General features: G+C 37.2%; 1 protein-coding gene across 7 annotated transcripts in view; it reads right to left on the bottom strand.

Moving 5' to 3' along the window:
- The window catches only part of ZNF652 (zinc finger protein 652), a 52,990-nt gene that overhangs the window by 13,981 nt on the left and 11,674 nt on the right, over positions 1–27,335 (bottom strand). The window contains exons 1-7 of one of the 7 annotated variants that reach the window (XM_036222398.1): positions 18,282–24,056; positions 15,264–15,342; positions 14,807–14,871; positions 3,828–4,983; positions 1,229–1,376; positions 749–864; positions 164–308 (exon numbers count right to left, since the gene is read on the bottom strand). In XM_036222398.1, the coding sequence (XP_036078291.1) occupies positions 164–308; positions 749–864; positions 1,229–1,376; positions 3,828–4,730 (1,312 nt within the window). In that variant the 5' untranslated portion in view covers positions 4,731–4,983; positions 14,807–14,871; positions 15,264–15,342; positions 18,282–24,056. Of the gene's footprint in view, positions 1–163; positions 309–748; positions 865–1,228; positions 1,377–3,827; positions 4,984–14,806; positions 14,872–15,263; positions 15,343–18,281; positions 24,057–27,335 lie in introns of those variants that run through there. The other 6 variants (XM_016158486.2, XM_016158488.2, XM_016158487.2 and 3 more) reach the window with 6 other exon arrangements.

Here is a 27,335-nt window from a genome sequence, read left to right as displayed (position 1 = left end):
ATTCAGTTATCATAAATCTATATTTTTACATAGCGGGTTTATTTAAAGTGGAATTTCCAGTTAGAATGCAAACTGGTGGTTTAGATTTTTAAATAAACGGACTCACAGGTGATCACCAACAAGTACTTGAGACATAGCTGTACCTTTCCCAATAAATTCTTACCAGTGTGTGTTTTCATATGTTCGTCGAAGTACTGCTTCATGTTGAAGTCCTTGCCACACCACTGGCACATGAACTGCTTGTGCCCAATGTGGATGCTCATGTGGGAGCGCAGCTGGTACTTGTACTGAAACCTTTCATCACAGTTCTGCATTGGACACAGTGGAGATTTCTGAATGCCAAGCACAGCAGCTTAACTCGAGCCCACCCTACACAGTCTCTGAAATACGTTTATTTTTCATACTCAAAACAGAACCTGTTTTTGTCAACTATTTGGCTCTGCTGTATTTCTGCCGCTGAGTTACTAATAAAAGGGAAATTTCTCATATAACAATCACTAGAGGATACCCAACTTCTCTGAATTACTAAGAAAATAAAAATAACTCGTGTTATTCCCAAATTTAACTTAATCCAAGAGAGCTAACAATGTATTAAAAATGACATCTCTCTGCTGAGCTGTGAGATAACACAGCGCTAAGAGCACACGTCTGGAGGCTGTATGGAAACGCAGCACGCCCCTCGGCCACGGCTTCCCCGTATACACAGATGCTGCCCCGAGGCCTGGCCCTGGCGAGCAGCGCTCCTTACCTCACATCTGAAGGGCTTCTCTCCAGAATGCTGCAAGGAGTGCACCTTGAGTGACATACTGCGTTTGAATGATTTTCCACAGGTTTCACATGTAAAAGGCATGTCTTTCGTGTGTGCTGCAACACAGAATGCACTTACACTCAAAATAAGTCCACTTGAAAGCTCAAACTGAAAAAAGACAGGTGTCCTACTGTAAGGTCATCCTGCCATCTTAATGTCCTACATTCTAATTCGTGAGGCTTTAACAGCAATGTTCTAAGGAGAAAAATAACTAGCAATGTTGAAAAGAAACCTGGGTGTGGAAGACTATACCATCCAATTTGGTGATGCTTACTGAAGACATGTTGCATTTAGTTTCAACAAGTCAAAAGTGACTAAAGTAAGGGAGTTTCTCATATTCTGCGCAATCCAAAGCACAAAGTGCACCAAAGGACAAGAGGAAATTATAGGTGTGAGACAAAAGCAGCAGATGAAACTTACCAACCATGTGTTTCCGCACATGAGCCATGGTATAGAATTTCTTCTCACAAATTTCACAGGAAAATTTCTTTTCTGCATATCCATGGACGATCTTGATATGCTCATGAAGGGACCAGAGTTTCTTGAATGACTTGTTACAGGAAACACACTGAGCAGGATAAACAGAAATAATCTTTATTTATAGGGTCTTGTCAAAAGCCATACCTGCCTACTGGCAGAGGAATGGGTGTGCTTTAGATTCATGTCACAAGGCCAGAATCCAAACAAATGCTACTCTTCCATGGTGTCCGGGTTCCAACACCAACATCTATGTGTTCTATTTTCTAAGATGCATCTTTTAGAGACACTTTCAGGGTATGAAAACAATGGCAAAAAGTTAAGACAGGAAGAAATGGAAAGTCACACTAAGATCAAAGAACTGACTGCTTTTATCAAGTCTGCATTATACCTACAAAAAGAACTTTCAAGTTTTTAAAAATATACACGGATTACCAAGAGCAGCTGCCTGGGTCATTACGCAGTTCACAGATGTTTACCAGAGATTACAAACTAATTTAAAATTTTAAAATTAGCACAAATAAAAACAAGATAAAACAAAATGCATATTAATGGTTTTAGATCTGTAGAAGTATAACAATGTTTTTGTGCCACAGAGAACTTCACTACCACAAATTACTGAGATTTTGTATTTTCACAAATCTAATTTCCTCTATTAAATAAATACTCCCTCTGGCAGAATTTAACATGACCTCTAAACTGTTAGTATCATTCTCCGTGTTCCCTTATAGCTCAGCTCCAAGTCTCTCGTATAAGCATCTACAGGAACCACACGCAACACTGTCTAGTTCCTTGTATTATGAATCACTAACAGTCTAGCATATCAGGCATCAAGTGTATCAAAATAAAGTGCTCTGGTTGAAGCAAAAACAGTACTAGAAATGTCTAGGTAACTATCGGATTCGGGGATACTTAAGGGAACAAGTTGGTATTCACTATAAAGAAAGATTTCTCAAACATCATTGTTCCTTCTAGAAATGAGGACTTTGAGAAGAGTCCTGTGGCCGGATATTGCTCAAGGAAAGGACAGATAACTCCTATAAACCATTTTGCTGGGGTATGGTTTTAATTTTTACAAAGTCATCAGGATTATTAGGATCTATGCATAATAACAAAGCAGTGTTCTTTAGGAATATTAACAGAGTTTATTTAGCTAGCAGCATCCAAAAACCTAAACACAAGTTTAAATGTATTATGGTGAGGAATAGTGAGGAAAATCACACACATAAAAATTTATTAAATGTCTTCTTTTCCGTAATTTTATACAGCATATTTAAGTTAAAAAAAAATGCTATATAAAGGTCAAGATTAAGATATACCTTTTCAGTAATGAATGATTACAGAACCTAAGCTTGACCCCTAGGGTGCAGCACTGCAGCACAGCCTTTGGCCTGAACTGTTGCAACTAATTCATTACCAAGAGCAAGGCACTGGTAGTTACTGGAGGGAATGGGCGCCATGGCTCAGTCTTCCTTCATTTACCCAGTGTTTGGGAGATCAAGTCACAACTGACAAATCAAGAAGCAGTGTATTCTCAGCAAAGGTAATTTATATATTTTTCAAAATCTCTTGAAAGTGAAGCAACAATCTTCAGTTGTTGATTAAAGCCAAGAGGAAATGTGAAAAATAAGGAGCACTCCAGGAAACAAACCAAAACAATTTCATCTTTTAAAAAGAAATTGAGCTTAAATGTGGTATAAAATATGTCTATTTTACATATCTTATGGAGACATGTATAGACTTACCTTCTATAAATATTCATTAATATGTATTCACATGTGCAAACCAATGTTATCAGCTCAACATAATTCACTTGACAAAATATTATTATTAGCACACCTCTTAACCTATCACAATATAGTCCTTTCAAGACTCCAGCCTGGTTTGAATACCATGTTTTGTTACCTTAACAATACGGTACAGCAGCATTACATAACCCTACTGCCAGGTGGGCAACATTTTCAACCAACTCAGGCTCTCTTTAAGGTTTGCATATTCCCATGGGCTCAGCCTCTTGACCAATTTAGTGTTGTCATCTCTCCACTGGTAAAAGCAAACTCACTCCTGGAGATCTTCCATTTCCACCGGTCTGAGTCATTATGCTTTTTGTCCCCCTCGGATGCACTAGAATCTGGCATCCCTTTGGGCCTAGAAAGTGACCTCTCTCTACTCTTGAACTTTGCTCAACATGTCCCACCTTGACAGAGAAGATGCCAGAATGAATTCTATTACGCGTCCTACAACAGTGAATCTCAGTGCAAGGTTGGTGTTGACTTTACCTCCTGGGCAGTCACCTGTAACGGATCCCCCTTCCAATGTGCCTGGGTTCCCACTAGTCCAGCGTCAGTTACATTTAATGCTTTTGAAATAAAATGTTAAGCCTGGGTTTTGAAACGACCAAAACAGGAGCTTTTACAAAGATAAACCGGTGAAATCTGTCCCTTCAGCCTCTACTGTATTTATTCTCTTGGGCAGATACCAGGTGAGTCTGAACACCTAGTTTCTATCCTGGGAAGTTTGCCCTCTCGGTGAAGAAACCTACCTGAATATTTTTTTCACAGTCTGTTTGCTGGTGAAGGGACAGCTCACTTTCCAGGACAAACTTCTTGCCACACTTATCACAAATCTGCATGCGCCTATGAGTAACGTTCATGTGCTTCTCCAGGTACCAGCGAGTATTAAACACCCTGGGGCACTTCTCACAGGTCAGAGTCTCTTTCTCTTCACACTTAGCTTTCTGGACTGGTGCTTTGGGCTCCTTTGTGGCCCGCTTCTTACGCTTAGGTGGCTCTACACTCCTCCTACGACCTCTTGTAGTTCTGGGAGTAGGGGAAGTGGTAGCTGCAGCAACAGAGGCAGCTCTCCTCGTTCTCCTTTGTGTAACGCTGACTTTCTCCACTATCTTCTCCTTTTTCTTCTGCCTTTCGTTCTCTCCATAGTCATTGCTGTCATCTGTGGCCTCTTCCTCACTCTCCTCTTCCTCCTCACTGCTCGTCTTAAGGACAGGAGTCTCTTTGGACTGAGAAGAGACACCCTTTTCCCCTTTAGATACATTTAATGTTTGATTATTAAGGTTTACCTCCACTATGATCTGCTCCCTTTTGTAAGAGACTTCTTCCTCCTCCTCTTCTTCCTCTGTGTCATCGGAATTCTCCCGGTCTTCTTTAACAGCATGCACGTCAGATACTGCTCTTGTCTCCCTGAAATATGGCTGTTCCTCTGTTTCATGGAGATGTGGTTTGCTCATCTTGGTGTCCACCAGCACAGAATAAGGACTTCCTGATTCCCTTTTGTACACTTTGGTGGACAGGTCGAGTTCTTGGTTGGCACCATGATAAAAGGCAGATGGCACTTGACCACGACGGCTATCCTCTTGTGCCATCCCTGCTACATGCACAGCACAGTTTTCAACCAGCTCCTGACAGGAACTGGCTGTGTGGCTCATTGGTAAGCGGCCCAATTTATTAAGCAGTTTGGACTATAGAGAAATAGGTTTAAAACAGGGTAATTAACAAGACAATTTTTTTCCATCTACAGAGAATCACTCAAATAAAAAATAGGTATTCCTGGAGCCCGCGTGCAATTCTTCCAGTGTTGCAGCACCAAAGCGTAAGTCAAAAGGTTTGGTATTATGGCAAGAGCAGAGCACTAGTGATTTTTCTTTTGAAGAGAGCTGCAAGTGACTTGGAACATCTTATCTATAAAGAAAAGCAAAGAGGAAGAAAGGTCAGATCCCACTATTTCCTTCTTATAGCATACACTTATATCATACAACAAACACAGCTTCAAATAGTTAAGCTCTTCATACATACAAGTCTTTATCCTGCTTAAATGGTTCAGTGTGGGCCATTATTTTACTGGGTTATAGAAATTCAATAAACATTTTGTTAGAGCTAAATTCTAAGACAGCAGGAGGCATTACCTGTCCAGGTCACTGAGGTATCGGTTGCAGAGTGCCTAGCATTTAGGTGTTCAGTATATATGTGATGACTAAATGAACAGTGACTACTGCTTGTTAAATGTGTTGTATACAAAACATACAAGAGCTTTATGCTGGCTGGTTTTTTCGGTATCAGTCACCACTCACTGTCCACCACAATCAGAGCTCACAGAACAAAGGTGCGAGTGAGCTAGGCACTGTGGACCAGGAAAATAAAACAGCTAATTGACAAAACTACTGAAGAGAGAGAAAATATTGGCTTTAAATAATTTGTAATCTAGTTATAGATATTATTATAGATAGTACTGTTTTCAGGTTTATCAGAATGTCTTCAAAGTTGCCAAGTATTTTTAAATTTATTCTATGCATAGCTCACAAGATCCACTCAATAACTGGGTGACTTTTCGTTTGTCAGTTGCACAGAAGTCTAAATTCTAAGAAACAGTAACCATTGGGTTGATATGGTTCCAAGAAAATAAAACCATCAATTTAAAAAAAGATCAAAAGGGCACATAATTTGCTTTGTGACATACCTCACGTTGCTGTTTAGGCAACCACCTAAGCTTTGAGTCATATTAATATTACTGCAACCCTGTCTAGTTGACGAAAGGAAAAAAACTGGTATTTACAGACTGCTTGCTATATGCACATGCGCTGCAAAGGTCATTATTATTTATTTCTATTTAATAACCACCACAAAACTTTGGGGTAGATTTTTAAACTGTTTTCTTCCATTTTCTTTCTCCTTATGAATTTATTCTTTAAGAAAATGATTTTACTTTGATTTTACTGAAAGGAGTGGTGATAGATGCCACCATGTTTTACTTGATATCTGAATATATTTATACATTTTTGTATTTATTAATGAGAAAATTATGCCTCTGAGAGGCTAATTTTGTCAAAAATCACATACCTATTCAATGACAAAAGCAATGTTTGACCCCAGGCCTGCCTGACTCCAAAACACATGGTCTTTCTACTATGACAAGTGACACTCCAAAAAAATAATTTAAATTATTCCTGTAACCACATTTTTTTGCAACAGTTTTCATACCTCATAATTCAAATAGGAAAATCCTAGTAGCTTTGTCAAAACTTCTGACCCATGGAAATAATGTAAATTATAAGTACTGTTAAATAAACTTACGTTAATTATCTCAAATTAAGCAAGGGAGGAGAGACAGTAAAATTCAATTAAACAGCAAAAGCTAGGAGTTATAATAAAATTCAGGAAGTCAAAGGAAAATAAATGAAGGGAAATCCTCTGAGCAGTCATCAATGCGTCCTTCCCAACACTTCCGGGCATGTGGTAGGACTACACTTTCTAACCCTGCCCCCTCCCCAGAGGGGGTGGGGTCCCCTGACTGCTTCTGGCCTGTATATCAAGAGTAATGTGACATATAGAAGGCCGGGGTGTTTTGTAACCAATGGGAGACCCTCTAGATCTAGACCTTGTTTTCCTCTGTCACAGGGACCAGCCTTCTTCAAGGTGATGGCTGCTGTCACTGCTATCAACCTGAGTCTCTGAGTGACTAAAAGACCTACAGGATATGCACAGTGCAGTGGATTTTTTAAAAGTTTAATTTTACGCAGAGTATATGTACGTGTTAAAATGTGTTTTTTAAAGCCACTGAGATCTTGTGTTGTTTACTACTGCAGCATAATCTAGTCTATCCTCGTTGATACAGGTGAAATCCAAAAGTGGGGTGTTGCCTCATTAAAAAACCTAAAATACATGGAAAAGGCTTAGGAGCAGGGTAGAAGGAAGCAAGGAAACTATTATTGGAGGCTAAAAGGATAGCGACATATTATGCGGTGGTAAAATTACTAATGAAACTATCACCTAATTATTTCAGAAGATAGATAATATGCCACAGGACTTGTAGCTTTAGTGGAAAAATGGACTATTAAGAGATAGCGTTGGTTACTATTGGCTGTATTTGAGGAATGAGAACATGAAGTGGATGAATTCAGAAAATATCGATCCAATTATATTCAGGAACAAAAGGAGTCCAGAAAGTCAGCGATTTGTAGATAGAAGCAAGTGCTTAACGTAAAACTAAGAAGGTCTTTGAGCTATAAATGCTGATTAGAATTTAGTCTTGATGCAAGAATCAAGTCAAAAATCTGGCCTTATAACCACTGATAAAACCTCCCAAATGACTAAGGTGGGGCCCAATCAAACAGCTTTTCTAAAATGAGATGAAAAAAGATGAGGTTCTCTCACCACAGCAGTCTCTTACTCTGTTTTGCTACATTTCCTAATGTGAATTAGGTCAAATGCTATTAGAAAATACAAAAATGATATCAGTATAACACAGAAGTCATGTTGGTTTACATGAGATTTTCCATCTGCAAGTTAATGTTTGAAGTGATTAGGTGAAAAACATCTCAAAATTAAAAAAAAAAAAAAAAGCCTTAGCACTATATGAAGATCTTAAGAAAACAGCTAAACATCTTACTTCTATATCTTCCTTTAATGCAAGTGGTCTGCTGCTTCATGGACCACTACACTTTCTACTTTACATCTGGTGAAGCTGAGGGTATGTTTCTCCTCCTGCATTTAAAAAAGGAAGTTTTTGATTGCTGAAGCCTATACCATATCATAGACCAAAATTTTTATTGTAATGAAACTGGTCTCTATTGTAAGCTAATGTCTTTAAGACCCTAAACCACAGAGGAAGCCACCACCCAGAGGATGAAGTCTGTAAAGGTTCAACTGACTGAAGCTGGGTGCATAGGCCAGTGGAGATTTAATATGCTACTGTTTTTATTATAGTCATTGTTTTTATTAGCACATGGGTACAGTGTTCCACAGAGTTTGAGTAGTCTGCCCCAATCTATAAGCCTCGTTTATTTTCATGTACGATTCTGCAGAATTCAGAAACACATATGTGGAATTATAGCAGAAATATCTGTACTCAAAATTAAGTCAAGGAAGAAGTATGGGACCAAGAAGGCAGAGCTATGCAGCAAATCTAAGAAATATGGTTAGAAAAGAACTGTGGATATGGCTAGAAACAAGAGTTATACTGCCAAAGGAACCACCAGCTTGGGCTAAAAGGCTGTGACTATGCGAGACTTAAAATGGTCTTTGGGTTCCCAGCATCTATGGCAGGAAGTGGGCTAAGAAAGCTGTTCATCTCCCTAAGGGGTAGTAACCCTCACTGCCCATTTTGAATATAGCCAAGGAAGATATCAAAAAAAAAAAAAAAAAGAAGGGCCCAGATGATGAAGCTAGGGAGCAAAGAAATAACTGACAATTATATAAGCTACTACCAGGAAGCCAAAATCAGGGACTATTTAAGAACATTCCTCACCCCTGGTGGGAGCCCCACCAATGACTGCTCGGAGGGATTTCAGAATTTGTTGCAGTCCACTGACTGTTAAATGTCTCCTATTCCCTGCTCCCTTTTAAAATGGGAGGTTTTTTTTTCCTTTTAATTATCCCGTCACTAGTCATAATTGTACATTCTATGTGGGGGGCAGCAGATCATTTGTCAATCACTTTCACAGGTCTCTGAATCAAGAACACCTGGATCTGATGTGGAGACGACTATACATCATTTCCCCATGAATAGGCCACCAATCATATCCAAGCATTACTCAGAGAGAGATCCTAGACCTCGAGCTTGATGCCATGATTGGATAAGACCTTGGAGAAGAAGCAAGTGTATTTTGCCTGTGAGAATAGACTGACTATCTGATGATCAAAAGGATGGTGTTTTCATCAAGGATTTTCAGCTCTCTGTCCCCTTGGCACCGGCTGTGCAGCACTTCCTGCTCCCCGCCCCCCCCCCAAGGTAGTTTTGTGGGACATGACTAGTTCTTGCCACCATGTTGTGAAATAAGCGATGTGAGTCACTTCTGAGTTATATTTAATTGCTAATGAGCGACCTCCGGACCTAGCCTGGCAACCAGTAGTGTGCAAGGTGGTCATTCGAATCAGCCTGGATCACTGAGTGATCCGAGCAGAGCTCCCCTGCTGATCCAGCACTGCCATGCAGTGAGAAAGAAATCCTTTATTGTTTTCTTTTATTTAAAACTGTTTTCAATTATAGTTGACCTTCATTATTTATTAGTTGCAGGTATACAGCATACTGGTTAGACATTTACATAACTTATGAAGTGATCCCCCCCAAAAGTCTGGCACCATACATAAAGTTATTACAATATTGACTATATTCCCTATGCCATACTTTACATCCCCAGAAATCCTCATTGTTTTAAGCCACGTAGAATTGGGGGGGGGGGGGGGGAGTTACTGCAGCATAACCTAGCTAATGTAGCTCTTTATGAATATACGTATGTATACACATTACACATACCAATAATCTCAGTCTTAAGTTAGGTAGCAGATATAAAATTACTAAGTGAAAGTTAAAAAAATCAGAAAGACAAAGGGCTAAATTCACAAGAATTCTCTACTTAATAAATTAGCAAATAAGACTCTTCTTTCTTTTAAAAATTAGAATTAAAATGCTTTACTCTTTTAAATGAGGTGCAAATACATGCATTCTCGTGAACCTGAAAGTGACATCTCACCACTATGAAAATTAGGAAAACTCACAGAAACATCAATAAGTCACATTGTCACAATAGAAGATGCAGTCTAATTGTTCACTTTGAAACACAGGGGGGACTTTCTTCCCATATCTTACTTTCTTCATTTTATTTTGGCAACTTTCTCCTTGTCTGAGTTTTGGTGATAATCTTCCTTTTTTTTTCTTTCCAGAAAACTTAAGATATCTCCTAAGGACAAAATAGAGTAACCTTTACAAAACCAAAACACAATAGAGAAATTAGAACCTTCCACATTAATGTGTATCCTCATTCTAACTGACTTATTCTAAATCATTTTAACTTAGTTTTTTAGAAGACCCTCTAGGTGAATAAATTGAGTTGAGAACCTGAAAGTAGATAGAAAAAGCAAACAATAACCCTCATTGACGTTTAAAGCTGTTTAAATTCATGTTATTAAAATAATACAAGTTCATTTGTTCTTAGAGACCATTTCCTATACCGGGAAATATGATCGAAACAAAAGCAGAAACTATTTTATGCTAAATACCATATTAGTACTAAAATAAAACTTGAATTTTAAAAACTTTTTTACAAGGATGTGTTCCTTGTGAAATACTTAATTTCTCTACCTAGTAATTCAATTGAGTTTAAAACTCATGTCCATATTAAAAGCTTAATTTTTTTCTTAATAATTGCTTGAAATAATGAATCTCAGTATGTCCTGTCTTTCCCTTAAAAATTATATCTAAGAGGAAGAAACTTTAAGAAACTTTTCAGTATACTACTTATGGTGTATACTGGAAATCTAAACTACTTACGATACTAAACTGCTATGTAACTTTAACAAGTGTAGTAAGAATCATTTAGACCCTCTGTGATCTTCTTTCATATAAAACAAACCATAATATTATGGCAAAGAATGTGTGACCAAACAGGCTTAATGACAGAATCAATAACTAGGGCTCATTTTTAACCTAAGTTTTGGTACTACTGATCCTTAAATTTTACCATTTTATAGACCTCAGTCTGCCAACCTGAAAACTGGGAGCCAAGAAAACAAACTGCAAAACTGAAAAGCTCTGATCTACAAAATGCATATGGTGGTAGTAATAATAATTTGCATTTATATGATGCTTTATAGTTTACAAGAAGCACATTTACCATGTATTTGTTAAACATTTATTAAGTGTCTGCTGTGTGTTAGGCACTGTAGGAGCTGTAGCCATCAAGGTGTTGAAAGGTCTAACTGTGGAGACAGACACGAAAACCAGTAATCACAACATGGTGTGACAAGGACAATTACAAAAGACAGTGTGGTACAGTGGTTAAGAGAACAAACTCTAAAGCCAGAATGCCTACGTTAACAATCTGGCTCTCACACATACCAGCTGGGTAGCCTTAGGCGCATGACTTAACCTCTCTATGCCTCATTTTCTGCATCTGTAAAATAGAGATAATAATAGTATCTACCTCCTGGGACTGTTACTAGGATTAAATGAGTTATACATATAAATGCTTATAAAAGTACTCAGCAACACTAAGCACTATTATAAATGTTTCTTAAACACATTTACAATACATATAATGCACAGTGTTAGTGTGGAAAAGGAGGTGATTAACTGGTATAAAAGGGAGCAAATGTGTCAAAGAAAAGTTTCAAAGATGAGATAAAATTGCAGCTGGTCTTGACGGACAAGGACAAGCAGAAGTCAGAGATGGAGAATGGAGGTCGGCAAATTACATACAAGAAACACCATACGGAAAAGACAGGAATGAAACCACCAAGGTTTCTCTTATTTAAGCATCACTGCCCTAGAATGACTTGGACTGTTGTTCCTATTTCACAGCTGAGGCTCAGTTTAATAACTTTCCCATTGTCACTTCTGCTAAGTGACAAAGCAAGGGCTAGAATCCTGGTTTTCTAACTCCTACTCCCAGATTACCCACTGTCTCTTATTGAGCTAAATAGTAAACAACAATTATCTCAAAACATGCACTAGGCTTTGAACAGAAAAATATCTACACAACAAAAAGAAAACAAAATTGCAGGCTCGTATTTACGGGTCTAAGTTTTATCCTTAGCTAGTGGAATTCACACCTCCCTTCAGAATGCAGTTGGATTAATTCATATGGATACATTTCAGTTTTCAATTTGGTCCACCTGCAATGTGTGTTTCACAATAACCACTTCTGCCAAATTAAAGATTAAAATTTTAAATTATATTTTAGTTAAATTTCTTGCAACAAAACTGTTAAGTTTTCAATGGATGAAACCTAAATAAATTTAAACTTGGTAATATAAAGTCAAAGTTACAGATAAAAATTTACAATGCAAAAGGTTCTAAATCATGGGATGATCAGTAGCATATTTACAAAGGTCCTTCATTTCCAAAGATGCTCACAAATCAACTAAAAAAGCTACCAACATGTAGTCAACTTTGCAACAAACAAAAGCTCAATGAACTATATCACTGGGCCATATTTTAGATAAACATTATAAGGTGCTTCAGATGCCTATATTTTATATTGTTGAAAAAATATAATTAATTTTAATGCAATCTCATCTAATAAAATTTAATATGTCAATTATTTTTAAGCAGTCTGTCTAATCCATCATCTGTAAGATATGGAATTGAGAAATGCTTGTCATTCGGTTTTAGACAAAGGTTTTATAAGTATAAAATTTAACTGTAGTTTTTCACACAAGCATTTAAATGACACTGCCATTGTGTTTCCTCAATAATATGCAAGTGAAGCTAGTAGGAGAGGACAAAGGAGAGGTACTCCTCCTAGGTACCACCTAATTATCTTCAAGCATCAACAGCCTCACATTTCCATACAAGACAATAAAACTAATGTGCATTACTTGTCACAGTTGGCTTAAGCAACTTTAACTTTCAACAATAACCTCCTAGGGCCAAAGAAGAAATCAAATACTCTAAGCAGGCTACACAGCAGTACCTGGATGATCACAATGTATATTCAAAACACCTTCCATTATTCAATTCAATTCATAAATATCATCTAGACAGACTATAATTTCAACAAAAGAGTTATTTTTAAAAGAAGGGTAAGAGTTTTGTATTACTGTTACTTTTTCCATTAAAATCTGACAAAGTCTTGGCTACATGAATGCTCAAATAAAATTCAGTGTCCTTAAATACGACTGGAAGAACATATCCAGAATATACATAAACTTGGAAGGTCTCAGTCTACCCTTGGCCACAAATTGTTTTATGGAATGTAATTATTTTAATAAACTAGTCCATTTTCAAAGTGCTATCAATGTGAGTACCCTGATCATTATTAATTGATGTCACCCTATTAGCTTTAAATCAGAGACTTAAAAGGCCTTGTGAATCTTTCTTAAACACCTAAGTTAACACCTTAGTTTAGAATGCAGATATATTTAGCAGGTACTGATGTTCGCACTACAACTACCTAGTGTAAGTCATTATGAAAGGTCTATGTAAGTGTCAATTTGACTAGGATCATTGTTAACTTGAATTAAAAACTCATTTAGAGAGAGAACCAGGCAAAATGATGTAGATAACAGAAGCTCTGCTTATCCCCTCTCGCAACCACATCAAAGCTGAGATGGAAACACAGAGCAAACAGCAAGCAGAGTCGCCTGGGGGTCTAGATGAACAGGAGCACAACTAGAGAGAGAAATTAGAAATCACCCTGCAACGGTTGGAGGTAGAAGGGGGTGAAGGTGTGCGGCTGCCTTGTCCCGAGCAGCAGAGTGGGACAGAGGCTACTGGGATCAGCAGCCCACAGCCAGCAACTGCAGACACCTCTTAAAGGGGCTGTGTCTGCAATCGGACTTTCACAGTGGACCTGTTCACTCTGAGCACCAGTGCCCGGTCAGATCCTTGGGGGTCACCAGGGACTTACAAGCGGACGCTGAGTTGTCGGAGCACTGGCCACTGGCCAGAAGTGAAGCTTTCTACTGGGCAGAAGTGCTAGCGGTCTCCTCTGCTGAACCCTCCTGGCTCCCAGAATGCAAGACGGTGCAGTCGTAGCTGAGACATTATCAAACTGGATAACACATTGCTCTGCCCGAGGATTCCCTAAGACTCTGCCTCCCCCAACTTGTAGCCCCACTCCAGTCACATTTAGTTGTATCCTCCGCAAGTCTTGTGCCACTTGCTGAACAGCACCAAGACTCACACTGATGGCAGCTGACCTCAGTGTCTGGCGTAGCTTCTTGAGGCCTATAAGCACAGCATCTGTGCATTGCTTGCTGAATCTTAACAGGTGGCTCCGGAGGGGCCAAGCTAGGGTTAAACTTGGCCTGCAGCTGGGGCTAAACTCAGAACACTGCTGCTAGACACCTACTACACAAGCCCACGCTGATAAGCTTTGCTTAATACATAGAAACAGACACAGAAAGGCAGCCAATATGGGAATACAAGGAAGTAGAAACCATATGAAAGAAGAGAACATAGATCAAGGAAAAATGGAGTCAAGTAATCTAACAGATGCAGAGTTCAAAACGTGGGTTATAAAGATGCTCAATGGAATTAAAGGAAGTGTAGTTGAACTCAGTGAGAACTTTAACAAAAAGATAAAAAACATAGAAGTGGAAATGGAAATTATAAAAGGGAACTGGTCAGAAATGAAGACTACATTATCTGAGATGAAGAGTATATTAGAGGGAATCAACAGAGTGGAAGAAGAAGAGGATCAAAACACTGATAGAGAGGATGGGGAAGCCAAGGACACCCAACCAGAACGGCAAGACAAAAGTAGCAAAGAATATAATAATAGTTTCAGGAGCCTATGGGATAGAATTAAGGTTAACAACACCCATGTCATAGGGGCACCTGAAGAGGTGGAATAAGGAGTTACATATATATCTGAAGAAATAATGAAATAATGGAAAACTTCCCTAACCTGGTGAAAGAAACACACATACAACTCCAGGAAGCTCAGAGAGCCTCCCCAAAAATGAACCCAAAGAGAAACGTAACAGGATACATCATCATTAAAATGCCCAAGGTTAAATACAAAGAGAGAATCTTAAAAGCAGTAAGAGAAAAGCAATTAGTTACCTACAAAGGAACTCCCAAAGACTGGCAGCCGATTTCTCAACAGAATCTTTGCAGGACAGAAGGACCTGGCACAAAATATTCGACATTATGAAAACTCAGGATCTACAACCAAGAATACTTTATTCAGTAAAGCTATCATTTAGAGTCGAAGGACAAATAAAGAGCTTCCCAGACAAAAATAAACTAAAGGTATTCATCAACACCAAGCCAGTGTTACAGAAACTGTTGGAGGGACTTCTATAGAAAGAAAAAGCATATATCAAAATCATGAATAAAAATGGTAAAAACTACATATTTATCATCAAGTACCTCAAGTGTAAGAGTTAACTGCTCCAACCAAAAGATAGGGAAGCTGAATGGATAAGAAAACAAGATCCCCTACGTATGCTGCCTGCAAGAGACTCACTTCAGATTAAAAGACACACACAGATTAAAAGATGATGGAAAAAGATATTACCTTGATGGACCTAGAGTGTACTGTGCTGAATGAAGTCAGATAAAGACAAATTCCACATGACTTCATGTACGAGTGGAATCTAAAGAACAAAATAAACAACAATAAGAACAAAAACGGAAATAAACTCATAGATACAGAGAATATTTTGAGGGTTACTAGATGGGAGGGGGGTTTAGAAGGATGGTGAAAAGGGGCAAAAGGATTAATACAAATGGATAGATACCAAACAGTCATGGAAATAGACAGTGTGGCATAAAGAAAATAATCAACAACGTTGTAAAAAACATCTAAGAGGAAGAGGGGTACTTGATTTAGGGGGGCGACCACTTTGTGAGTTATACAGATCTCTGATCACTATGCTGTACAACTAATATATTATTTATGCCAACTATAATTGAAAAAAAAAACTCACTGAATTTTACAATGTAAATATGAGCAACTAATTGTCTATTATATGTCAATAAAGCTTGGGGGGGGGAACTCATTTAGAAAATGAAAAATAACTGAGAAATGCCCTTATTACATTTCTATATTTTACAAAAATTAAAACCGAAAATATTTCAGATGTGTGAACATCAGGAAATGTTGAAATTTAATTTATATATTTGACCTACCAAAAGGACAAAGGGCTGTTAATTGTTTTGTCATTAACAAAAATTTTTTGACACTACAAAAATTAACATTTGGGAAAAAAGTTTAACTGAATGAGTCTTTAACAGGTATAAAACAAATAGTCTAAGACAAAAATCTCTAAAATCAGATAGCATGGGTTAACCCAAACCATGGCCAATGGAAAAAGACAAATTGCTAATATACTGCCTGCCTCTTCTTTCCCAAAAGTCTCTATGTTCTTCTTCTTAGCAGCAATTCTTAAACTTTGGAGAATCTTTGAAAAACTACAAATCTTTTCTCCTAGAAAAATAAACACACAAAAATTTACATGTAATTTCAAAGGAGTTGCCCATTTCTAGAAACCCTTTCTGGATCCCCTAGGGGTCCAAAAACCCCAAGCTAAGAATTCCTGTTACAGAGCAGATTTAACCTTTTCGTATTTGTAATACACACTCAGATTACGTTTATAAATTAAATTTTTCTTTACCTTCTTCGCTCTTCTCCTACCCCCTTTTCTTCCAATCTCTCCAGTATATCTATAAGTCATTACTGAATCATTAAATGTAGAAATAAAGATCTTAGTATGAACCCCAATATACCACTTAACTAGGCATATGACTTTAGACAAGCCAATTAATCTCATTTAATCTCAGTGCATTCCCTGTAAAGGTAAAATAACAGTACCCACAACTATTTAATCTGATAACAGGCGAAGTTCCTATGCTCCTTTCTCCTTCCTACCTGAGAACATCTTTCTTAAATAAGTTACGGATTATGGATGACAGAGTGGAGATTTATGAAATTTTAGAGTTTGTTGCATGCATTTTCCCATGGTAAATACGAGGCAGTCAGGATGAAAGAAAGGAAAAAAACTGAGAAGGGAAAGTTAAGTTTAAAAAATGAAACAGGCTACAAGCAACCGGAGAAAGAAAATAAACTGAACTTTATCAAATTAAAAACTTTTGTCAAAAGATACTATCAAAAAAGTAAAGAGACAACCCATAGAATGGGAAAAAAATATTTGCAAGTCATATATCTGATAAAGGTCTAATATCCAGAGTATAAAAGAACTCTCACAATTCAACAATAAAAAGACAACTAGCCTGATTTTTAAATGGGCAAAGCATTTGAATAGACATTTCTCCAAAGAAGGCACACAAACAGCCAAGAGGCACAGGAAGAAATACTTGATATTTTTAGTCATTAGAAAAATGTAAATCAAAAACCACAATGAAATTCCACTACACATCTACTAAGATGGCAATAACAAAAAACTGGAAAGTAGCAAATGTTGGCAGGGATGTGGAGAAATTGGAAGCATCACACATTAATGATGGGAATATAAACTGGTAAAGCAACTTCTGAAAACACTTTGGCAGTTCATCAAAATGTTTAACACAGAGTTACCACATATGACCCAGCAATTCCACTCCTAGGTATGTACTCAAGAGAACTGAAAATATATGTTCAAACAAAAACCTGTGCATAAGTGTTCAGAGCATCGTTACTCATAATAACCAAAAAGAGGAAACGTTCCTAATATACATCAACTGATGAATGCATAAATGAAATGTATATCCACACATGGAATATGAGTTATAAAAAGAAATGAAGCACTGCTATGCGAAGGAATGAAGCACTGATATGTGGTACGACACAGATGAGTCCTGAAAATATAATGCTAAGTGAGAGAAGTCAAACACAAAAGGCTATACACTGTATGATTCCATTGATAAGAAATGGTTCAGAATAAGCAAATCTATGGAGACATAAAGTAAATTAGTGATTGACAGGAGCTAGAGGTACGGAGAAGCAGGTAGTGATTCCTAATGGGTTCCAGGTTTCTTTTTGGGGTGAAAAAAATGTTTTGGAAATAGATATCAGTGATGGTTACACAACCATCTAAAAACCACTGACCTGTATGTACATTTTAAAATGGTGAATTTTATGGTAGATGAATGATATCTCAATAAGAAATAATAAAGTGAAACTGGATATCTGGACACTAATAGTCTAAAAGTGAGCAAAACAATAAGATTATCTGAAATGTATGGGCTATCATATACTCCCCTCTCTACCCCCTTGCCCTTCTGCCATGTTCCCTTGGAGTATTGTTTTAAAAACCTGTATGTAGGAATTTGTGTTCAGGTCCTACTTTTTTTTTTTACTAACCCAAAACAGGACATCACAACTTTCTGGTTGGACTGTCCAGCTTTGTCATAATATCCATTCAGCTTTTTGAACGTGAACATTAGCTTATGAAATCTCAGGTTGGGGACACCTGGGTTAAGGGACTGTATCATCTACAGTCTTGAAGTAAGTACGACACTAAATGGGATTGAGACCACAACCTGTTAACCATGGTATAAACACATTTCCCCAAAGACAGCACTGGGTCCGCCATACCTTCTCAGGGTGGAGAGAGAGATCACCACACTAACATCTTTCCTTGGATCAATCTAGTCAATCCTCTTGTCTTCATCAGAAAGAATTTAAGGCAATCTGCCAAATGGGATGTAGAAAAAATCCGTGAATCCTCAGATACCTGCCATGTATCGCTACCCTTGCTTTTAATGCCCCCCCCCCATTTTAAAACATAAGTTGTCGGCTGAGAGGAAAAAAAAAAACAGGTAACAATGCCACAACTGTGTCAAAAGTCAAGGCAAAAGTGCCCAACTACTCCATAGGTGGCGAAGAGTACAACTTTACTCAAAAGACGTGTTGTAAGACTCATGGACATGGACTATAGACTAGTGGTGACCAGACAGCAGGGGGAAGGGAGGAGGTAGATGGGGTAAAAAGGGGTCAAATATGTGGTGACAGAAAAAAATCTCACTATGAGAGGTGAAGTGTGAATATATATATATATATGCCTTACTGTTAAAACTTAGAGCTGAACCTTACAGGATTTTGTTAACCAATGTCACCATAAAAAGTAATTTTGTAAAAACTGGCTGTTACAGTCCCTCCTGTCCCCCATCCCCCCCAAAATAGACGTGTTATATGTCGAATGTTGGCCAACTGACCCAATGGCTCCTCCCTCCCTGTTGGGAAGTGCAGCTGAACAGAGAAGAGGGATTCCTGCGATTTGGGTTGGTACCCTAACCACACCGAGTTATGGTTAATGAGCCTTCATGGAACATCTAGCACATCGGTCCTGGAAGTGGTGGGACTCTGTCTGCTAAAACCGCTGCTACTCAAACATGGGCGTTTATTTGTGAATGTCCCGATCTCCTTTTTCCCTCCAAAGAAAAAAACAGATTTTTAATTATTTTATTATAACAAAGGTGAAGTTTATAGGTCGAAAAGGTTTATACACTGTTTTCTGTCCAATTCCCACACTCTATATCCTTCATTCACCAGCTTTGACTATCACCTACATGCAAAGCACACATGGTCTACTATAAGGAGAAGATATTTATTTGTGCCTTCAAATAATTATTGTTCTGGCCCTTCACGAGCTTAAGATCTGTTTGGGGAGCAAGAACCACACACACAAAAATAAGTCATAATTGACAAATAAAACAAATAGCACTTTTAAAGATACCATATAATTATTTTAAAAAGCAAGAAAGATGAAGAATGGACAGGCTGTGGAACGTCCCGTGTAGAACATGAAATCTGAGCTAGGTCCTGAAGAATGGGAGAGATCTGAAAAGGCAGAGAGGAAATTTAAAAAACACATTGAGGAGAGGGCTATGTGAGTAAAGCTGTCACCATGAGTAAGCACAGTATATTCAGGGTGTGATGAAGATAAAGGCCTGGGCAAAGGAACCTTACAGGGGATTAGTAGGTGATAAAGTTATAAATGTAGAGACTAGGGACAGAAAATGGAGGTTTCACTGGAGGGCTAAGAAATACGGGCATTACTGAAGGTGTCAGAGAGAGCCAAAAAAGGGGGAAATCAACAGAATTTGCTCATTAGATGTAGAGGATAGAGAAAAAAAGAATCGAAGATGATTCAGACAATTTAAATTTCCATTTTTAAGTCTAACAGGAAAACACAGCTGGGAGAGATGAGAAGGCAGATATTTTTTATGACTGTTAAGACAATCAGCCTCAAATTCAGAGAGTATCTAATTCAATCTTTTGCCCAGTATCTAGGTAAGTTTTCTGCTAAATAGTGCTAAGATTCCTCTATAATAATGACAACCACTGTCAAAAAATTAAGTCCTAACCTTCATGATTAGACCTCTCACCTTACCTTTTTAACCTCGTTTCCCTCCCTCGTCTCTCCACAAATCCTACCCACCAGCCTTAGGATCTACTCAATGTTTTCCAAGAATGTCCTACAATTCTCTATGTCACTCATCAATGTATCCTGCCTCTTCAGCCAAGTCTACCCTTATCTCCTTCCCTAACAAATGAATCTCACTAATCTTTCAATATTCAGTTCAAACACCACTCTCTCCTGCAAGTCCCCAGCCTCTACCACTTCTCCTGCATGTATTTCCACTCTACTGCTCCTGCCTCTATTATACTTATTTCATTCTATTTCGTATGAAAACTGTTCATATGTACACATTCCCATCACCAGTGATTGGTGTAGAAGTGGGTCCATGACCAAGTTCTGGACAGGGAGGTTTAAGTGGAAGTCAGCTGGGAGGCTTCTGAGAGAGCTTTCCAAACTCTCAAAAAGCATGAGGAGGCAATGACCACCACCTGCCGCTGGACGTCGTCTTGCCTGGAAATGATGCCTGGAACCATGGTACCCATCTTGCATCCCTGATGGCAGCTGGACAAAGGACAAAGCAGACACGTGCAAGATGGCAGAGCAGAAAGGTGGAAAGAATGTTGTTCTTGATGACGTCGCTAAAGCACAGATTTAAAGCAATCCTAGACTGAGGCATCTTGTTACTTATAATGATAAATTTTCCTTAGTTTCAAATGATCTTAAATTGACTTTTTATAATTCAAAGCCTAAAGCATCTTAATTTACACAGTCATATTTGACATGCAAATCTGACAGCTAAGCAGAGATGTCAAGTAGTCAACTAGACAGATACAAAAATAATTTAAATTTGGGGGCTGAGAAGACAGGATAAATTGAGAAAAGAGAGCTATAGGGTACCCTAAAGACAGGGGACAAAACACCAACAAAAAAGAAGGAATGAATTCAGAGGTAAAACAAAACCACTAAACTGCTGTGGACAGAAGCCAAGAGATAAAATTAAAAAAAAAAAAAAATTTTTTTTCAAGAAAGAGGAACTGGCCAACTTTTATCAAATATTGCTAAAACACTGAGTTAAGAAAGAAAAAAGTGACCACTGGATTTGCTGACTGAATAATTCCAGAACATGAAGGCTCCCCTCCCTGGAAAAAAAAAAGCGGTCTTAAGTTAGCCCAATGGTTAAAGGATCAGACTTGGGCTGAGTGCTGGAGCTATATCACTCACTAGCTGTGGGGCCTCCTCAACCGGCAAGTTTTGTTGTGCGAAGAAAGGGGAATGGAAGCTGAGGAACCGAAGCTGGAGTGGGACTCGAACAGAAAAGGTCTGAATATGATTTTTAAAGGTGGAAGAGACTTGGGTATGTTTAAATGCTGATGGGAAAGAACATCTCTTACCATAAAACACCTCGCTACAAGAAAACATTTTGGAATTCATTATAGGAGGAAGTTAGTTCATAAAGCTTTAAAAAATTATATATAGAAGAAAAAGTATGTTAAAACCACAATCTTAAGCTCTACCTCATTCCAGAACATAACCAAAAGAATAAAGACACATTACAAAAGGTAGTCATAGTCAATGAAAAGTGAATAATTCTCTCTTGGTTATATTATAAAGATGATTCCTATAGTAAAACACAAGCTCAAAGTATTAAACCACAAAAGCCTACATATTTTAAAAGCCAAGGAAATCTATAATACAGCTACCTAAAACCATTTGGAATACCCTCCTAAAAGCATTTTCAGTCTTCAATACAGTCTCAAATCTGAAGTATTTTCCCCTTTGGTCTTATTGCAGAAATATGTTGTCTGGAGATAAGCTTTCTATAAACTTGTATACAACAAGCACATAAGAAAATATTAAAACATTTTTATGTACACTTCAGGAAATTCTAAAATTTAAAACCACTCCAAATTAAACTACGACCACTTCAAAGAAAAGTGGATAATTTCAAAGTCAAGACCAAAACAGCTTTTGATAAAAACCACTGCATGTTGCAGAAACAGTAACCTAGTTTCATTCTGAGTATTGTGTTTGTTGCCCTCAAGGGATCTGCAACTTTCGAGCAAGATTTTTTCATTAAATGCCAGATAACTAGTAAAGCAAAGAGGGGAAAAAATCAATACATCTTCATGCTGCAACGTATCTCAACTCTTCAGTTTAAGGGAAGAAAAGCACAGTCCTTATAAACACACGCACATGCACACACACAGACACACAAATACATATATTGACACACATTTTTTAGTTTCCATGACATAACATTAAAACTTCAATTCAAGGCTAAACCACAGAACATGTGGTAATTGACAATCTGTATGGAGACAAAACCCTCAGCTTCACACAAAATCATTCCTGGCTATCTGCTCCCTGGCACCACAAATGATCAGCAATAACCTGAGCTGAAAAAGTGGATAGATGTTCAAATATACAAATTTTTTCCTTGTAGAGTTGTTAATTACCTTTCCCCCAAATATGGCTATTTCTGAATGAACAACTTGTTTCAAAACACTATCTCCATATAAACTCCAGAGAAGTTACTTTTAGGGTATAAAATAATTAGTAATGATGCACACTTTAGATATTTGTATTTTAGCTGCAATGGAATGTCTAAAAAATGAGCCTATGAACAGCAAAGGCACTGAGCCCAAGAGGAAGTGAACAGACGCCTGGCTTGCAGACAAATGAGTAGGTGGAGGAAACGTTTATGTGGGGAGATGATTTTAATACAATGCTTTCTTAACCTAAAGAAAACCACAGCTCTTAATATATGTGCTATAAATAGATGTAATCAGTCAAAAACCCGAATAAATATGTTTGCTTGCTTGTTTGTTTTTTTAAATAACTTTTTTCATAACTCAAATCCAATGAGTGGTCAAGATAATTAAGCCACCATGACCAAGCAGGTTGCCCAGACGTCTGGAAACATGACAAAGTCTAATTCCTCTTCATCTATTTATGTCGAAGAAAAGGTTTTAATTAGTAATGTCAGTTTTTAGTGTAATATCTTTAAATATATTTCCCTTTCCAAAGTCATTTTTTTCCCCCTACCACTTCTTTGGCAATATCTTCAAGAAATGTGGCTGGAGAAATCAAAGACAGTTCTGATGACAGAAACATTGTACAAGTAATCTCTCCCTCCTTCCCCAGCTCCTCCCTGCCAAAACCCCACATTTATCTATGAATCACAAAGTTCCTGTCAACTAAGTGTTAGTCTCTTTAATAAAGAGAGGAAACTAAGGCCCACTGGCTTAAACGTGACTCAGAGGGACTATAAGGGAGCCATAGCTACTTTAGTAAAGAATCACAATGTTCGTTTCTCCCTTAAAATAAAATCCGACCAGAAGATAGATGACTTTTTGTTTGTTTGTTTTTGGAAATAGAGGTGAGAGTTGGTGATAAGAAGGTTATCTAAATTTTCTAATGTTTTTATAATGAACATATATTATTTCTGTAATAAGCTAATCCTAAACTTAAAAAATAAATTCATCGAACCCATTCAGATTCAGTGTATAAGATCATTTAGATGACAAGTGTGGATAAAAGAAAGTTTTTTAAAAAGTGCAAACACAATGTAGCATAAACTACACGTAAAATGTACACCAAACCTCAAAATATCAGATTTTTAGTAATATTTGATAGATATTCATTGAGTACCTACTACGTGTGGAGCACCACAGATTAACTGTGACATGACAGACATGATCCTTGGTCTCAAGAGGCTTACATATTGCCAATTAGTTTATAAACAGGGTGCCCATATGTCTTACTTTGCTGGACAAAGTCGTAGCTTACACCCATTTCTCCCAGAGTAATTATTAATAATGCCCCTCTCACACATCTCCCAGTCTAGACAATAAATTATACCATTACCCACTTTCGTAAAAACAAACTACTGTTCCTACAGGGCTACATAGTTGTAAAATGTACATCATTTCAAGGTTTCATCTTTTTTTACTTATTTTAATGACACATTAAATTTTCTTAAATTATAAAAAGGAATTTATTTTAGACATTTATCTCATTTTGACAAATACCTGTTATACAATGAAATCAAAGATTTACTTTAATCAAATAAATCAAAATGTGATTTTTTTCATATCAAAATGTATACAAAGTAAATAAATCAAAATAAAAAAATAAAGCCTTTAAAAATTCTATGCCCTTTGAGGGCAGGTGGTTCTTTTTAAAATGTTACCTCAACATCCTAGCCTGTGTCTAGCTCGGTACTGAGAAGTACTATGGTTTCCAGATACTCCCCACCAAAAGGAAACAGGACAGGAAATACATAAGATGAGTCTGGAATCATCTGTCATAATGAAAAGCAGGAAGCTTTCAAAGACTACCAGGGTTGTGTCAAAAGGACTCGGAGCCAGACTGATAAACTCCTAATGGACAAAGATAGGACAACTGAGTATCAACTGGGTTAATAACTGTTGTGAATGCAAACACATCAACTGTGCTTAAATCCATTGGTCACCTTTAAAAGATACTAAAAGAACCAACTCATTCTTTTGAAAACTGGTAAGTGAAGGGCAAGAACCAAGCATGTAGTCTGTCATTCCAATCAGATCTACACCTTAAGGAAACTAAATATTTGTTGAGAGGAAATTTCTTTTTATAGAAGTATTCCAGGTAATAATTGAAGAAAAAAAATATAGCATTACATATCATTTTGCAACCCCAATGAATCAACAGACCTAGGCAAAGATCATCAATGGCCGATAACAGTACCAAAAAAGAAAAGGCCAGCACTATATGTCTTCTGGCAGAAAATATATGCTGCCACCTATTAGTCTGTCTCTCACCCACAAGAAAAATCAAATCTTAATCTGATCAAGGCTGCAGATCTAAAAACCAGTTTATAAGAAATAAAAAGGACTGAGAAACATGTTCAATGATACCACTTAAATGCAATCAGCAAATCCAGATTATGGGACACTATACAACAAAGGATCTGGATTCTTCAACATAAATGGCAAGGGAGGAAGGAAGGAAGGAGGAGGGAGGGAGAGGAAGGAAGAGAGAGAGATGGAGAAGACAGGAGGAGAATCCATAGATTTAAAGGGACTTAACATACATTTTAACTAATCTCTCTTCTTAGGTCCCATTTGACATTCTAGCCTGTGTCTGAATGTTGAAAAAGATGGAAAAAACAATTATGAGTCAACTGGGAGATATAAACACTGACTGAACACTTAAAAGATGTCCAGGAAGTGTTTTAATTTAATAATGCAATTTTAGGTGTCTTCTAAAAAAATAATTCTTATATTTATAAATAATATATGACGTCTAGAATTACTTCAAAATAACTGGAGGGCGGGGAGTGTACTGAGGGTGTGTATATATAAGAATCAAGATTGGCCATGTCTTAATAATTGTTAAAGCTGGAAGATGGGTATATTAGGTTCATCATACTTTTCTCCTTATATTTTTTGTATCTGAGAATTTCTATAACATAAAGTTTTTTTTTTCAAAAATAGTATTATCTCCTTTGAAAGACTAAAATACCATAATTTTGAAACACAGGACACTATGACCTAACAATGGAGAATAAGTATTTTATAACAAAAACTACAATTAAATCTAAATTAACCTTTTGATATGACTAAGAAATTACAGATGACATAAAAAGTATAAAAATCCCCCCATATTATGACTATATTTAATTTCCTCTTCATACAAAAATTTCATATCTTTAAAAACTATAACATAATACAGTATGCTTCTGATTTAATAAAACTCTAATCCTAAATATGTTCACGTTAGAAGTAAAACATGTTACAAGTAAAACAATTTTCCTAGTAAGATCACTCAGTCAAGATTAACACTCAGCCTTCTAGACAGTAGCCATTACTGTATCCCAGACACTAATTTAGCTTTTAATTTTTCAAGGACAGAACAATGAAAGTAAACCAAAAACTTCTGTCTTCATGTGGAACTTACTATGTAGCTCTGGCTACAGGTAAGGTTTTTAGATCTATATTGCTCAAATGCATGGCCATTGTTTTAGCAGGAGCTGGTATTAAAGCTGCTTTACATGTGTTTTCCAGCTGACACACTACACACCATGTTCTGCCACCTTTGTATACACAGGTCCAACCAACTAAGAGACTGTTATCCAAGCAAAGTACATGCATGTTTACAGAGAGGCTTAAGGTGAGCAGAAGACCATTTTAGATGGTTTTCTAAATTTGCTCTTCTATAAGGTGCCCAGGATTCTCTTCTCATTCAGTCAGTGTTGTAGTGGTATTATTACCATGAGTGCAATGGTCTGAAGCACTTTGCTGTAGAAAGGTCGGATGTAAGCACAGGCCATAACTGTGGCTCTCACTGTTAAATGAAAACCCACCTTCTTCCTTCCCTGGTTTGCTCCTTCTACCCTGAGTCAGCAAATATCATGTGTCCTCAATGCTAAACTGTACATTTTATTGTTCCTAAAATAAGAATGTTATAGTTCCAGGATGCTACTGATTTTGTTATTTTATGGTCAAGTTTGTGGAAGATCCAAATAAAGTGGCTAGCCTCTGACTGAGGCTCCAAACCCTATGTTTAAGAGGTTTATTTCTTTTTTAAAAATGTGGTATGTTAATGGAAGGAATACTCAAGAGTTCCATTTAAGCTGGGAGGAAAGTGATTTTTAAAAATCCATGTCTACTTTATGTTGCCAATTTCTTCCTCCTCTTCCTACACTGTTATAAGGAATAATTCAAATTAACAGAGTAGTCTGGATGCCTAAGTCTGCCTCAGGAGAGATTCTTTGCATTAGCAAACATGCGTGAAAGATACCCAAGTACTATCCTATTTATAACAGTATTCTACCTCAAGGCCAGGACCTTTTTCTTAGAGAACTGCTTAATACTTAAATTCTCTCAGAGCAAGACATTACAGAGAAATCAGCCAGCATGGCAGACTCTTAACTATTACTTTCAATTAACAGACAAGTTAATTTCCTAATAAACAAAAGGTGGCTACTTTCCATGTGCTCCTGAAGACAGGGACTTAAAACTACTGAAAAGGGTCTGCTGGACAAGAGCTACTCACCAATGTTATAAATTACGTTTCTGTAAAGACTACGAAAAGGGAGGAGAAAAAGATCTTCAACGGTACCCCCAAAACGGCCTTGGGTAGAACTGTCTGAATGTCAAAAGATAACTTTCAAAGATATTAATGTCAAAGGTAACTTGATTTAAACAAATATAGAGATCCAGACATATTATATATGGTACATACATATGTATGACTAAAATTTTTCTATGAGCAGATAGTCAAGCTTATTTAAGTACAGAGTT

Source organism: Rousettus aegyptiacus, unplaced genomic scaffold, assembly GCF_014176215.1.
Source record: "Rousettus aegyptiacus isolate mRouAeg1 unplaced genomic scaffold, mRouAeg1.p scaffold_m13_p_6, whole genome shotgun sequence".
Taxonomy (NCBI): domain Eukaryota; kingdom Metazoa; phylum Chordata; class Mammalia; order Chiroptera; family Pteropodidae; genus Rousettus; species Rousettus aegyptiacus.
This window is presented reverse-complemented; position numbering and strand designations above follow the sequence as displayed.